The 15,622-nt window shown below is 45.7% G+C and overlaps 2 protein-coding genes across 7 annotated transcripts in view; both read left to right on the plus strand.

The window, feature by feature from the left end:
* Positions 1-4,084, plus strand: part of GRB2 (growth factor receptor bound protein 2) — a 62,678-nt gene extending 58,594 nt beyond the window's left edge. For all 6 annotated transcript variants that reach the window (XM_082491960.1, XM_082491961.1, XM_082491963.1 and 3 more), the window contains 2 exons: positions 236-404; positions 1,768-4,084. In XM_082491960.1, coding sequence (XP_082348086.1) covers positions 236-404; positions 1,768-1,953 — 355 coding nt within the window. In that variant the 3' untranslated portion in view covers positions 1,954-4,084. The remainder of the gene's footprint in view (positions 1-235; positions 405-1,767) is intronic.
* A 1,324-nt stretch (positions 4,085-5,408) lies between these two features.
* SLC25A19 (solute carrier family 25 member 19) lies at positions 5,409-15,055 on the plus strand. Its single transcript, XM_082492266.1, has 7 exons — positions 5,409-5,472; positions 5,718-5,865; positions 6,377-6,532; positions 7,317-7,487; positions 8,462-8,645; positions 9,824-9,954; positions 11,199-15,055. Exons 2-7 carry the CDS (start codon positions 5,740-5,742, stop codon positions 11,397-11,399), a joined length of 969 nt encoding a protein of 322 aa, XP_082348392.1. The 5' UTR covers positions 5,409-5,472; positions 5,718-5,739; the 3' UTR covers positions 11,400-15,055.
* Positions 15,056-15,622: the final 567 nt, after the last annotated feature.

Raw genomic sequence — 15,622 nt, forward strand, 5'->3', positions numbered from 1 at the left:
TTCACAATAAATTCTGTATTTGGTTTCTCTCTGATTACTGATTTCCGTAAAATATAATTAACAAGTGGTTTTCAAACATCTTTTTTACAGCAACCAATTGGTATCTCTATTATCAGTGTCACAGTTTTTGCTGTGCCCTGAAGGACCTTTTTGCTCCAAACTGTGCTGATGATCCCAGGAGTACTCAGTGACTAATAATGTGCTTTTTTGTGTGTTCTTCACTCCTTCCTCCCAGGTTTGGAAATGATGTGCAGCACTTCAAGGTGCTTAGAGATGGGGCTGGCAAGTATTTCCTCTGGGTGGTGAAGTTCAATTCTTTGAACGAGCTGGTAGATTATCACAGATCCACATCTGTCTCGAGGAACCAGCAAATATTTCTCCGGGACATTGAACAGGTGCCACAGGTAAGAGAAATGTCCTTGTAGAGTGCCCTTTTCAGACTATTGCAACCACAGTCTGAAGTGGGATTGCACCTTAAAGTAAATCATTCAGGATAGGGAGAAGCTGACATTTTTCTTGTCTGTGGAAGTGTATCTCTAGATCCCACAGCCAGAATTATACTGGGGAAATAAGCTGGATGTTTGTGCAAAGCCTACCTGCTAACTCCACACTCTCCCCTTCAGTTCTGGCGAAGTGCTATTGTTGCTGCTTGAACATTTGGTTTGTCTTAATGTTTTTGGATACTGTTGTGGGAAGGTCATCTGATTTCTATGATGTAAAAATGGGTTTACTCCTGTTTTGGGACACAGTAAGAAAAGATCGTTTTACTTGTGCTGGTTCGTAGCCAGAACTGTACCCCTCTGCAGCTAGTGAAGCCACTGGTCTTTCCTGAAGAGGTGGTTACAAGTAGTAGCATATGGAACATCTCTAGCCTGCTGGTTTGCATCTAACCAATGTTAAGAGAAACCAAAATCTACTGCTAAGTGCCAGCAGAGCAGCTTGTGTATATCTAGCTTTGTTTTGTTCTATTTCCCAGCAGAATCCGAATGTTATGTTGCGTGTAACTGAATCTTTTGTCAATTTTGGATAAATCATTTTGCCTCTATGTGCAGCGTTCTAGCTTAAAGACAAGGAGTGTGGAAGTTGTACTCTTCTCCAGATGCCACAAGCACCTTTTGCCACCATTTGTCTGAATTAACGTCTAGCTCTGCACCATTGGGTCAGTGATAAACAGGATGAGAAAACAACTGGCTGAAAATGACAAGCGTGAAGATACCTTCCTAGCCTTATGATTTTAAGAACGCCAATACATTTTAAATGAACCATCAGCTTTTCCATGAGAATGGAAGTCTTTGCCCAGACAAAATGCTCTGTGGTAGAATTGAAGAGTTTTAAGGAAAATGTGTAAAAACCCAACATCCAGTTTTCAGGGGGAACTTTGTGTATCACAGTGTTAGATAGGTTAGTAATATTTATGCTGTCAGTGAAAACAGGATGAATAAACCAACAAGACCATTGTATTGCAACAGAACGCAGATTTACAGAAGGTTAGAAGACTGGAAAATACTAGGAAAACATCTGAGTCATCTGCTGTCTTTGTATCTGCTCTTTCACAGAAACTTTACTTTTTTCTTAGGTCTTCTATAGACTATGCTTTCCTGTTTTAGCATCTTGTTACAGATGTTGGAATCTGGCTTGCAGGGAAATGAAACAGCCCGAATGCTTATTGTTGAACTCCTGTGTAAGTTAAGCTCCTGCCTGAGGGAGCAAGTGTCTCAGTGTTGTGGATGATTCTCACTTTGTGTATCTTTCTCTTTCCCCTTTCAGCAACCAACATATGTTCAGGCACTGTTTGACTTTGATCCCCAGGAGGAAGGAGAGCTGGGCTTCCGCCGTGGAGACTTTATCCAAGTCCTTGACAATTCTGACCCCAACTGGTGGAAGGGAGCCTGCCACGGACAGACGGGCATGTTTCCACGCAACTATGTGACCCCAGTGAACCGGAACATCTAGAGATAAATATTAGAGATTATTTAAAGAAACCAGAGAAACAGTAAATACACATACAGAGCCTAACTGCAGCCAGTGACCTAAAATCACACGGCGATAAAACCTGAGTCACCTTTTCACCGTGAGGTGATCCTCCTTCACTCAGTACGGAACTTCAGGGGCGGGGGGGGGGGGAAGGGGGGAAGAGTTCAACTTACACACCAAAACTTATCTTTAAAAAAAAAAAAAAAGAAAAAAGAGAGAGAAAGAAAAAATGAAAATAACAAATTTCCTCAGCTGCTCCTGGGTTATCCCCTTTCATTCACTCTTCTTGTTTCCCCGTCCTCCTCTGTCCATCAGTGCATGAAGTTTTAATGCCATATAAAGTCCTAGCCATGCAGTTAAAGGAAAAGGGAGAAACTCTGCTGGTATTTTCTCTCTCTGCAAACGGTCTTCATTTGACGTGAAGGGACATGAGAGAAGAACCAAATCCACAGTCCTGCCTTTAAAAAAAAACAAAAATCATCAGTCTCTGCTTTTGCCTTCAACATTCAGCTCTTCTTGCCTGGGAAAGATGAGGTGTTAATCTAATTTTTATTGTCTCTTCTCCTTTGGCACTTTCTTCTGAAGCTCACCAGCTTCCAAGCAGGGGAAGGGAGAAGAGTTGTGTGGCTTTTTGTTTTGGGTTTTGTTTTTTTTTTGAGTCACAGAGCTGCTTTGAGAAGCTCTAGCGTACAACTGAAGTCTGTTAATGCTGTGCTGACAGCTTTTTTGTTTTTTCTTAAAGGTGTACGGTTGAGCACATTCTGTAATTTTTTCCATAGTGCCTTTCCCTTATTTTCTTTTTTATTATTTTTTTTAAGTTAAAAGGACAGTCCAGAGCTTTTCAGAGGGGTTTTTTCTGCCTATGTGTAAATAAATACTTTTCGGGGAAGGGTGTAAAGGAGGGTGGTTTTATCAATGGACATTTGAGAAAAATCTACAGACAGAGATGGAGCTTTAATCTTAAGATTTGTCTTACTGTTCAACTTTCTGTATTGCAAGGAAAATAAGGCATTCAAGTGGCAGCTTAGGCTGCTCAGAGGTGGGGAGCTGCAACCAGGAGCCTCAAAAGAAGTTCAAAAAAGGGGGAAGTTATTACCAGGGAAAACTAGAAGGAATATTTTGGGGTGGGAGGGTTAAGGGGGAATTTGAGAAATAATAGTCCTGAGATGTCCTATAAAATGTACATTCCTTTGATGGATAACTTTATAATGCAGAGAAACCTCAAGAAATAGTGCTTGAAAAAACTTTATGCTACTAGTGAATGTTTCTACGTGATGCATGTAATCAGCCTGTCTCTTTGGCCTGGATAGGGAATATTTGCAGTCGTGTTGCTCTTGAGAAGTGGGGTTGGCATCACTGTCCTCCAGTTTCTCCTCCTTCCTCAGGTCAGTGTTACTGTTGAAGTAGATTCTTCCCCCGACCCCGCTCCCCATTCACAGCAGGCTGTGTGATGACTGTAATCCCCACCCTGCACCATGATGGCATTTATTGTGGCCATTTGCTCCTCCACCAGAGCTGTGTGACGTTAAATCGGATGAAAAGGAAAGCAATCAAGCCACACCGCTCTCTGTGCCAATCTTCAGTTGCGTTATTTTTCCTTTTGATGGCCATTTGGCTGGATCCCTTCACCCCACCAACGAATCCAAAAACTGCAGCGGAGATCTCCTCCTGCCCTGCCTAAGCACGGGCAATCTTTTGTTGGAGGGTGCCTTTTTTTGTACTAAGTGTTACAAATGTTTTATTCCTGAGATGGACTCTGCCTTACACTTTAATTTTCCAGCAGATGAAAGAGAGAGCTATCCTGTAGAGTATTACTTTCTCCCCCTCTCCTTGCTAGCTGTCACTCACTTTCTTCCTTCTTTGTAAAGTGATTGGAAAAGGAATCTATGGCATTCTACACCTGGACCATTTGATTGTTTCCTTATTTTGGAATTGGTGTATATCATGCAGCCTTGCAGACATGTGTCTTGTGTGTGTATATATATTAAAAAAAAAAAAATCAGTGTTTAAATAAAAAAGGCCTATGTACTTAATCCTTTAACTCTGCAGCAGCATTTGGTAGATAGTAATTAACTGTGAATAATAAATATACGTTGAATTCTTCACTTGAGCATCTGTCTGTTATTTCAGTTAACTGACCAAAATATAACCGATCAACCTAATTTATAGGATATTAAATTGCTATGGGAGGGAAAGGCTGTAAGGTGTGCCCTGGCCTGAAGTGCTCAGACTCGTCAGCGTTGTGGTTCAGTCTCAGTGTTTCTGACTGAATCTGGTGCTCTTTTACGTGAGGTCACCGGAGAGCCCTGTCGCTTGGCACGTGTGGCAATACGGATAGTGCGGAGTGGGGAAAGGAAGGATCGTGTTGCTTCCAGGATTGAAGACTGTGTCAGTGGAGTGGGAGGGTGGCACTTCACTATTTCTCCCCTTGCTTTTTTCGAAGTTTTTTACCAAAATGCTCAAGTGTGCCTGTGGTGTGGACGGTAGTGTTGTGAGGATAGCTCCCGGAGAAGGACACCGCAGTCGTTTGAGACAGAGGGGAAGGATGCACAGCAGCTGTGGCTCGGGAGCTGGTGCTCTGCTCGGACGCTGCCTCGCAGATCGATTTTCACTTTTGTTGCCTGAAGAAGTGGAAGTGCCCAGTTGTGCTAAGCAGGTGTGCGGGCAGCTCTGGGCTGTCTGTGGGGAGCTGCCACTCTGTTGGCTCCACGGCTTCTCCCCAGCCATCGCGTGTGCTCAGGGAGCGCCCGGGGATTTGGTACTTGGTTTTCAATATATAATAGGGAAAGGCCCCTGTGAGGGTTTGGGTTGTTTTTTAACAGTTGTTCTTAATGTCTGTATTTGAGCATAGTAACTGTCAAGGAGGCTGCGGTTGCTGGTTATTTTTCTCAAGGAGGCTCTGGTCGCTTATTTTCATTGTGCCACTGAAGGCAGTACAGAAACGATTTGCAGTGTGGTTCGGAGCTCTTGGCTTTTGTCATGCTACAGCAGAACACGTTACCCAAAACGCTGTGCTATTCATACCTTGGGTATCTACTAAAAAGTATAGAAAACCCTTCATTTCCTCGTGCTTTGCGGAGGGAAGGAAAAAGCCTGTTGCTGCTGTGTTTGTGCTGTGGTGGGAGAGCTGTGAGCAGCTCCCGTCTTTCTGGCTGTTTTCCTTTCCCACTTGCAGGCTTGGCCTCTGGGGCAGCAAAGCTGGTGATGAGCTGGGGGTGGGACACACCAAATAAAAAGCCTAAATCGCGGTGTATTTGCCGGCCAGGCCCCGCCGCCACCGCCCCGCCATTTCGGCCACTGCGTTTTCCCGGGGCGGGGCCGCCGGACTACGTTTCCCAGCGCCCCCCGCGGCGCGCAGGCGCAGTGCGGCGCGGAGGCGCCGGCGGCGTTGGCGGGTGAGGCGGCCCGGCGGGGCCTGCAGTAGGGGAGGCGGCTGTGGCCGCGGTCAGCCGCCAGGCAGCGGCTCTGCCCGCGGGGTTGGCTCCATATCTCCCTCCGGTGCCTGTCGCGGGGCGGAGGGGGCTGTGGGGCCCGTGTGGAGAGGGGAGGCGCGAGGCGAGGCGGGAGGCTGCTGTGAGGAGCGCGGGAGTAGGAGTTGTGGTGAGGGGGTGCTGTGCGGCCCTTGGGGTGAGGGGAACTTGGGGGGGGTCTGGGAGGTGAGGGGGTGAGGCTATAGGCTCTTGGTGTGGGAAGGAGCCTCGTGGCTGGGGAGGGCTGACTGGGGGCCCTGTCCCCCTGCCCAGGCGGTGGAGACACCAGGCAGGTATGGTCGGCTATGACCCCGAGACCAGATGCGTCTCCTCAGCAGAAGCGGCTGCAGCAGGATCAGCATCTGGCTTCGTCACTCGGGTCTTTATCAGTCCCTTGGATGTCATCAAGATCCGCTTTCAGGTACCTTCTTCACGGTATGCCCGGGGACAGGGGGTGAAGGGGCCTGTTACAGAGCAGGGCTGATCTTGTCCTGGGTGAGCAGGTCACTTGTGCAACCAGAGAGCACTAAATCTGCTTGTCAGCGCTCACCTACATTGTATACAGGTTATGCAAGGTAGTAGGGCTATCTCGTGTCCACCGCTTCTGTTTATATAACTTAACTTGTATGTTTGAATGGAGTCTTGTGTTTTTCATAGTTTGTTCTTTCTCTGTTTTTCTGAATGATCTCCGCTATCTAAGTGAATTTCACCATCATCCCTACTGATTACCTTTGTGTTGCATGCATGGTTTTATTCTTTTAGAGTCTTACGTAAATAACATCCCAGTCAGTTCTAGATGTGATTCTGTGGGAAGGCAGAATGTCATCTCTTAGCGTTGGTTGGCTGACAGGGTTGTGAATTCCTGAACTGGACACTTGAACCTTATTGAAACGTGACATGGAATTGAAAATATTTTCTCTGTTTTACTCTAGCTTCAGATAGAGCAGCTCTCCTCCAGAAACCCAGGGGCTAAGTATCATGGCATCTTGCAAGCTGTACAGCGCATCTTCCAGGAAGAGGGGTTGGGAGCTTTCTGGAAGGGACATGTTCCTGCTCAGTTCCTTTCAGTTGGCTATGGAGCTGTTCAGGTAAGGTGACCAGACATCATCTGGGCCCAGCGTACATACATAGGACTTGACTTTGCTCCTCTTCAGACTGGCTGCATGGGCAGATGCAGAAAGGTCCAGGTTTAAACTGTATTGATGCAAGCCAGCTCCAGTTTCAGACGCATAGTTCTATAATGCTGATGTATGATTCTTAAATTAATATTCTTGAGCTTGCTGAATGGCCTGCCTGGCCAGCCTGGAGCGCAGCTAGAGCAAACTGAGTTCTGTCTGTGTCTGGTGTCATAGACAAGCTCTGTTAGTTCCTTACACTTGGCTTAGCTGTTCACGTTCCTAGTCTGTGTAGTTTTTTGCTTTGGTTCATGCTGTCACCCGAACAGCCTGTTCATAAAAAAATCAATGAAGCTGATGATGATGTTTTACACAGCATTGTTATGCTTAATTTGTAACGTGTTTTACGAGCAGTGGTTGAAGGAATAAGGGGAAGCGTATCTGTAATATAGCAAATACTTTTCAGGATACATAGAGCATTAAAATGTTTTTTTCACAATTCTAAATGCAAGATTTAGCAGAAGTGTCAGAGATCAGAATATTCTAAGCATTCCCTGGGCTGCTTTGTGTTTTTTACAACATATTCTTTGAGCACATGCTCCAACAGTTGCAAGTTGGGAAGGACTTTCCAAGGACAGGGTGAGAAGGTGCTTACAAGCAGTGGGTGGAGCTGTTTGGGTGAAATGAGAAAGGAGTAGGAGATCCATGTCAGTGATCAGGATTGACTCCCTGACCTGTGTATGTTTGTTTCTGTAAGTTCATGGCATTTGAAAGCTTGACAAAACTGGTGCACAACGTCACCTCGTACGATGCCCGCGATTCCTTTGTGCACTTCGTCTGCGGTGGACTGGCGGCTTGCACAGCCACTGTTGCAGTTCAGCCTGTTGACACACTGCGCACCCGCTTTGCTGCTCAGGGTGAGCCTAAGGTATGGTTAAGGATTAGTGCTGGAGTTATCATGCATAGCAGCAGCAATATTTCATATGTATGACTACAGGAGGTTTAAAGAGTACATAACAGTCTGTGGGTTAGCTTAAAGGAGCAGGTGCTGTTATTGGGCAATGTTTGCACTGTTGCCGCGTTATCCTCTGTGCTGTTGACACAGCTTTCTTAATTATGTTTTGCTGCTCCTGACTGTGTTTGACTCCTGACAGGTGATCCAGAAAGGAGAAACTGTCCTTAACAGGATAACTAAATTTTTATTTCGGCTGTTGGCCATTTATAGAATGCACTCCCCAGTCTGTCCAACATTGCGTGTTTGAAACTTTCCACTTGCACAGTCATATTTAGATAATAATGGGGGTGATACTTGAAACCAGTCATGTTTCACCTGTGTTTCGTGTTCTTATTTATGCCAGAATTGGTCTCCATGCTAATTAGGTCAGTAATACCGAGACTTATATGGGTTTTTATCAGAGCTGTTTCTGGTTTTTGACTTAGCCTGCAGTAGAATCACAGTATATATTATATGAATTCTGTTGCAGGAGCAAGCAGAGCTGTTCAGAGAAAAATAAATAATGTCTGTGATGCAAGTGGTCTCAGGTCACAGCGCTCAGCTCTGTGCTTTGTTTCTTCCCCTCAGAAGCTCAGCTTGGATGTGGGATACAACGTTAGCCCAGGCGTTTCAGCGCAGAGCTAACAATCATTCGTTCAGTTAGTCTCTTGTGGCTCAGAGGTAGTTTTAGGTTGTCAGCTTGCTTACAAGAGTCACAAGGGCTTAGCTGAGAATGCAGTGTGAAGATGTGCAAAATCACTTTTTTTGTCACTGTGTGCTGAAAAACAGACAATTGTATTTTGGGCAGTGGGACATGCCTGCCCTCATTACTGGAAAATAACCTAAGCTTTGGTTTGCTGTTTTTACGCCTGTTTCGCTGGAGACTCAGCCTCTTCTTTATTGTCTAGATCTATCGCAACCTTCGCCACGCAGTGTTGACCATGTACCAGACGGAAGGGCCTCGGACATTCTACAGAGGTTTGACCCCCACAATCATTGCCGTCTTTCCATATGCTGGCCTCCAGTTCTCCTTCTACAACATCCTGCAACAGTTTTCTGAATGGGCGATTCCAGCTGAAGGCAAGAAAGGAGGTAGGCACTGGGGACAGTGATGTCTGCGATCTGGGGAGAAAGAGAGGATGAATGCTAGTTTGGGAGACTGACATAAGCTCCGTTTTCTGTCCTATCACCCTTTTTGATGCAACATCTGAAAAGTATCTCCATTTCCCATCTCTCATTCTTATCTCTGCACAGATATTGCGAAAGTAAGTACAGTGAAGTTTACAAACAGCTCCTGTTATGGAATAACCATGATGGAAATGTGGATGGATGTGCAAGTGAAGTCTCACAGGCCAGGGTACTCTTTCTTTAGCTGTGTCACATTACTGATACAGTGGGAGGAAGTCAGTGTTGGCATAGTCTTTCTCTGTTTCATTAGTGCTGTGGGACAGGAGTCTTGGATTTCCTCAGGAAATCTGACTGCAGATTCCAGCACCACTGTTACAGAGGAGGATTCATTTAGCCTAATTTAAAACTACCAAGCTCTTTATTTGATATTTTTTATGTTTTCTAGCACCGTTATAAGAGAACCTCATCCTGATGCAACCTGTCACCTTGACAGGTCTAAATACTCCCTGAGAGAGAGCGTATGCAGCCTCAGCGTGTTTTTGTTCCTTAATGGAATTTCTTCAGTAGAGGAACTAGACTTTTCAACATCATGTTTGCATACTTACTTTTAGGTGGCAGAAGCTGATGGTGGCTTTGTGCTGGGAACTCGTGCTTGTCAGGAAAAAATCTAATATCACAAAACTCGTTTCCCACAAGCCTCTGAAATCATCAGGCAGTGTCAGCTTGTGACTCATTCCAATTCAGAATATGTCAGTATGAGCAATCAGGAGTGCAAGATTTCCAGTGAGGGGGCTTTTACTTGGGGGGCATGAAAACTTTTCCATCCACTAGTGTCAGGTTCTCTGGTGACTGGGGTTTTTTTGTGCAATGCCACTTGGCAGAGCAAAAACATAAATCAGCGTAATGAACCAAGATGAGCTGTTTGACTCTGGCTTCAATGGACATTGTGAGCCTGATGCAGAAAATACAGACTGAGGTTCTGGGGCCCAAACTGCACAGAAGTGAAGTAACTTTAAAGAGTCTTTTTGGCCTTACTTCTTGTGAAAAGTGATTTTAACTTACCTCTCATGATCTTTAATCAGAACTCCCTGCTAATCCTCTTTTTTCCTTCCGTGCTATCCTCTCCCCTTTCTGCTTCTCAGGCAACGTTAAAAACCTTGTTTGTGGCAGCTGCGCTGGAATCATCAGCAAAACTCTCACTTACCCTTTTGACCTGATCAAAAAACGACTGCAAGTGGGTGGCTTTGAGCAAGCCCGGGCAGCCTTTGGGCAGGTGAGAAGTGTTGGATTTGACTGCTTTTCATAAGTATGGATTCGCATCAAGACAATGCAGAGCCTGTCATCACCAGAATGCAGTGATGATTCACCAGTGCTACCTGTTGTGTTCGTGTTCAGGTTGGGAGCTCCCAGGCAACTTCTGGGAGCTGAGCATCGGTCTTGCTTAATAATGTGAATAGCGGCCTGAATGTACTGGGCTCATTTTATGACGTTGTCCAGCATACCTGTGCTCTGCCTTCTCATCCATCTCCATCAGGCTGGCTGTCTTGGAGCTGGTGATGAGTAAGGCAGGCAAATGGGTTTCCATTTACTTTACTTTTCTAGTTGCAGCTTGGTGTTTCAGATTCAAGACCAAATTACTAGCAGAGGATGACACTAGCATTATGCTGAGATCACCCAGCTGTCAGGATCCTTTTCTGCAATTAATATTTTGATGAAAGGAATGGGCACCAAGTGTTCAGTATGTGTCTTATGTACCAGAACATCCTAAAATTCAAAGCAAATTAAATGCTTCCACTGTTCTTTAGCACCATCCTTACCACCTCGAAATACACTGTAAGACAAATACAGATCTTTCAAGGAACTATCTCTTTTTTTTTTTTTTTCCATGAAATGTGGAAATTTTCTTTTTTCCTTCAAATTCCTTGGATCTGAGAAGCAAATCAGTTTGTACCTCAAGAAACTCTGGGATAATAATTTGAAGTCTTAGCCCACTGCATTGGATGCTTTTCCTGTTCCAGTGAGGTACAGAATTTGGTTTTAGTATTGATGTGTCACAAGGTGCTAAACCTTCCGAGTGTGACACAATGACATGCAGACAGCTAATTTAGAGACTTCTGAGGGCTGTAGCTTTGTTTTCTTTCTGTCAGAAAAAGTTGTCCCTCCTTAGAGAGTGAAGGGGGTGGAAAACAGTATCAGCACAATCTGAAATAATTCCTTCACAAATTTGTACCGTAAATAAATAAATACATGCTGTTGTAGCATAAACATTTTACAGCCATTCAATTAGAATGCTCTGTGTAAGTCATTGCTGATGCAAAATATGGACTTTTCCTCTATCCCACTCTACAAACTGACTCTCTGAAACTTTCAGTGGGTTATAATAATAGCTGGAAAGGCATCTGCAGGCTGCACATCTAGATTATGTTGCTGTGGTATAGTTTGGGGCTCTCTGTGTTCTTTTCCAGGTAAGCTGTCCTGGATTTTTCTTGTTTAACCTTTTCGCCATTTCTCTCCCAGGTACGGATATATAGGGGTCTCCTGGACTGCATAAGGCAGATCATGCGAGAGGAGGGCCCGAGTGGATTCTTTAAGGGCCTTTCGCCCAGCTTGCTGAAAGCTGCTGTCTCTACTGGCCTTATCTTCTTTTGGTATGAGCTGTTCTGCAGCCTCCTGTGTACCGTGAAGAACACCAACAGCACTACAAAGAAGGAAGGCTGAAAGGGCCGTGTATGTGGCTACCTGGTGTTCTCCTGGAGGAGGGGAAACTGATGGCTTTGCTCTGTCACGAGCATGTTGGAAATGTCAGAGCTCTGTGGGAGCTGTGGGAAGCCTGTGGGAAATCACTTCCTGGGACCAAGTAGAAGGAGAAGCAACTGCTGTTCTGCTGAAGACGCTGACCTGCTTTGCTGGAAGCTGTTCAACTGAGCACTTTTTTCCTCCTCTGTCTCCTCTAGTATCAGCACGTGTTTAGTGGGAGGAGCAGGGAACCAAGACGACAGCTACCTAGCAGAGACTGTGCTCTGAAAAGGCACCCGATAAAGTGGGTGAATTCCTGTGCTTGCCTGGATCACAGAGAGGGATCCTGGCCTAGCTAGTGCTGCTTAACCAACGTAACATCACTGCATCTGCACAGCTTTATTTCCTTGCTCATTACCTGCTGTTTGCACCATATTCTTTTCTCCGTGTTGCACAGGTAGCTCTGTCCTGCTGTTGTGGAGTCAGTTAAAACCTCTTTAGCGTGCACAGAACCTCAGTTTTCCTTTTCTTTGCTGCCAGCTGCTGCTTCTTGATTACCACTCGCTGGCTGCCCGTTCTCAGCCACCTTAAACAGAGTCTTCTAGTGGATCCTGCTGACCCAAAGTTTCTCTTTCTTTAGCTCTGCTGAGCTTGATTGTATCCTAAGTGCCTATTTTTCTTCCTGCGTGTCTTGGCCATACATCTGTTAGGGTTTTGCATTGCCTCAGTCACACTTTTTACAAGTAGACCTGAAGGTTAAGAATCCCACTCCAAGGGGATTCAACGCACAACTCCAATTCTTACTTCAGGGTTCTTTGCTTCAATGCAGTGAGTAAACAAATGCTGTGTAGAGTTTTAAAAATATTTAGTCTAAGGTGGAATAATGAAGGGAAAGTCCTGTGGAAACTAGTAAATGGTTTGGTTTTTTTAAATACCGCCTTTGAATGTTTCTAGCAAGTATTTCTGTAGTGGCCTCAAAACATTTCTAAACCTCAGTCCTACAGTGGTGCTAACAGATGAGAATGTTTTGACAAGATTAGCTGAAGTGAGAGAACTGAACATCAAATTGGAATTGGTGGGCTTAGCATGGTGTTTGACAAGAAAAGGATGATTGAATTAGAGCTGGAGAAGTATTTTTCTGGAGTTTCAAAGGTTTTGTGAATGGTTGAAAAAAAAAAAACCCGACGACTCCTCTGATTTACGTAACAGGGGAAAAGAGGAAAATTACTTTCTTCCTCCTCTTTTATTCTTTGTTTTTTCAAGCTGAGCAGGGTGTGGCTGGACCAGTGTGTCACAGGCAGGCAGACTTCCGAGAAAGAGCCACTGTGATATGAAGGCACGTTAGTCATCTGGCGAGTGGTGGATAGGGCAGAACGCTGCAGTTATTTAGAGGATGGTTGGATAGTTCTTAACACAGAACTTTTCGTGGCTCTTTTTGCAATATTCAGGATGTTAATCCCAAATGGCCTGGCCAAATTCCAGCGTGACCAATTCCGTTCTGTTGACGCAACTTCTGGCGATTTTGAGCGTATCAGCGTTGCTCACGTATCCTGAACTATTGTGAGAGGCTGTTTTTAAAGAGCAGCTGTTTCGCTGGTGGCTGAGATATCTTGTGAGCCCAGACAAAATAACTTTGTGTCTGCTGTGGTTTGAGATCTTGGAGTGCACAGTGGCTGTTTCACTGCAGATGACTTTGAGAGCTATGTAAAATTAAATTCACTGAGCAGTGTTAGTGTCAGGCAGAAGGCTAATATATGAGCCTCCAAGAGGGAGTGTTAGCTGCGTGTACTCTAAAAATGGGCAGTTTTGCTTAGAGGACAAAATGCAAAGGATGTGGAGTAAAGTTTCTCAAATTGCCTCAATCCTGCTGGCATTTTCCTGTGTTATTTAGGCTCTTCTGAGATTCCCCCAAAATCCCCTTAACAATATTTTGCCTTTGTTTATTTTTCATCCGTTCTTAGAAAGACATCATAACCAGTAATGAACTTAGCCTCATGGCATCCCTCTGAAGGAGAGAAATGTCTCGTTTCAAAACAGACACAAACAGGTTGGGATTGTTGCTGTCTTTTGGCTGCTGGCAGAGAGGAATGCTGTCAGTCAGCAGGGACAAGACTGGCCACAGCAGAAAATTTTCTGTGCTGACCCAGGCTTCCATAGGAAATTGAGACTCATCCATCCTGTCTAAACATTACAAGACTCATGTTTTCCATTTTATGTCAAAGAGCTGCTATTAAACTGCACAAAATAGGGGGAAACTGGTTAGGAACTCAGCAGCGGGAATTGCAATCTTTGAAATAGGAGGTGAGTTGCTTGGGTTGCCACAGTGGCAAAGAATAAAGAACAGAAAACCGCTCTGCTAAGGTGATGTTCAAGTGTGCTGTGGAGCTTGAGGTGATGCAGGCAAACAGCTTTAGGAGTGTGCAACTTGGCTGCTCCGCAGAGAGGGCACAGAACAGCGTTTCCTCTCTGGGGTAGTTTTTTTCCTCCGCTGCGCATTAAATGAGCATGCCTCCATCCACCAGGTGGCAAAGTCGGAGTTTAAGTTGGGCGGGTCTGACCCAGGCTGTGAAGAGACACTCCCCGGTTGGAGGGCTTTGACACGTACCCTGCTTTGGTCGTAATGTTATAGGCCCATAAAGGCACATGGTCTTCTAGTGAGTGAGGGAGAAAAAAGTGACAACCTCAACTATATGATATTAGAAGTTGCATCTGACAGTCACTTTGTCACTCGTCTCTGCTCAGCAGTATCTGTCTCATAAATTTCTGATTTGCACTTTGCTAACTGCAAGTTGCTGCTGGGGAAACGACTGTAACAGGAATATTGTTTTCTCTTTGGGAATGAGACTGGTTTAGTGCAAAGCGCTAGGAGGACAGGTCTTATTTCTGGGGCTGCTCTGGCAAAACATGCACTGTTTGAAGCTGAACGTCCTGGAATTAGAGGAGTGGGAGATGGGAGAGATCTGTAGTCACTTTGTTCTCCCGTACTCTGGGACAGATTTGCTCTAGGAAACTGCACGCAGCAGTTCTGCTTCAAGTGACTCAATGTGGTGGTGAGTCGCTGTGAGACTGCGCCAGAGTGTGCCCGTTGGGATGGCTGGGATTTCACTCGGATGTAATCCTATCAGCAGGGATTTGAGTTGCCTGCAATTCACCTCACAAGCTGCTCAGCAATCGCATTTGTTTTCTTCTAGTGCCTTTTACTGTTAGAACATCCAAAAGCACTTTAGCAGGCAAAGCGTTCGAGGGGAGTTACGCTGTGGTTTTGGGGGGATCCACCATCTCTCTTAGCTGGCCTCGGATGGGAGAATGTTGACGCACAAGTGCAGTGATGAGTGGACTGTGTCCTGCGGTGCCAGCTGGCTCGCCGAGTTCCTAGGACAGTCCTATTCTCAGGATGCTCATCCAGAGCTGCATAGTGGCATTTTTGAAAAGAAATGAATGATTTACAGTTGGGCTTGAAAGAGATTGTATTTAATTTGGGTTTAAGTTTCTGTTGTGACGTAGAACTGTAATTCTCTGTGGCATTTTGCTGTGTTGCCTGGGTGGATCTTTTGCAGCTGCTGAAAGCGCCCGAGCACAATGCGCACAACGCGTGCCTACCTTTGAGAGAAGGTACATTAAAGATTTTGTTACGCTCATGTCTGGCTGCAGTTTGTTTATTGTTTTCCTCCTGGTGCGTAGGCTCAGCTGGACCCCACAGGGCTGCCGTGCCCCTCCTGCTGCCCAAGAGGGAGAAGAATCAGAGCCCCGAGTGTGGGGCAGCAGGAACCATCTGGTTTTCCCTTCCCATCGCTGGCTCCTGGGTGCTCATCGCCATCAGGCAGAGCCGTCCTGTCCCCTCTGCAATATGGGGTGACGCTTTGGGTATCGCTGTTGAGAACTGCACCAAGGGGGATCGGCCGAGGGGGCTCGTGCAGCCCCCAGGATCCCACTGCTGTGTCCAAGAGGGACTGTCAGAGCTACAGCTGCTGCTCCTGAGCCACCCGCCCGTGGTGGATGAGTTCAGGCTCTGTTTGTATCTAGCCAGGCCACGCAGAGCTGCAGAAAATGTTCCCAAACTGCTCATTCCACCTCTCCTGAGGCTGTTCGTTTTCAGCAGCCTGGCTGCTCTGCTGTCGTCTGAAGGCTTCAAGCCCAGAGGGGTCTTCCCCTGTGAGATGGTAGAGAGTTTTGAGGAAAAACGTGGAGTGCAGTACACCTCACTC

This window comes from Vanellus vanellus (assembly GCF_965231255.1).
Source record: "Vanellus vanellus genome assembly, chromosome: 17".
Taxonomy (NCBI): domain Eukaryota; kingdom Metazoa; phylum Chordata; class Aves; order Charadriiformes; family Charadriidae; genus Vanellus; species Vanellus vanellus.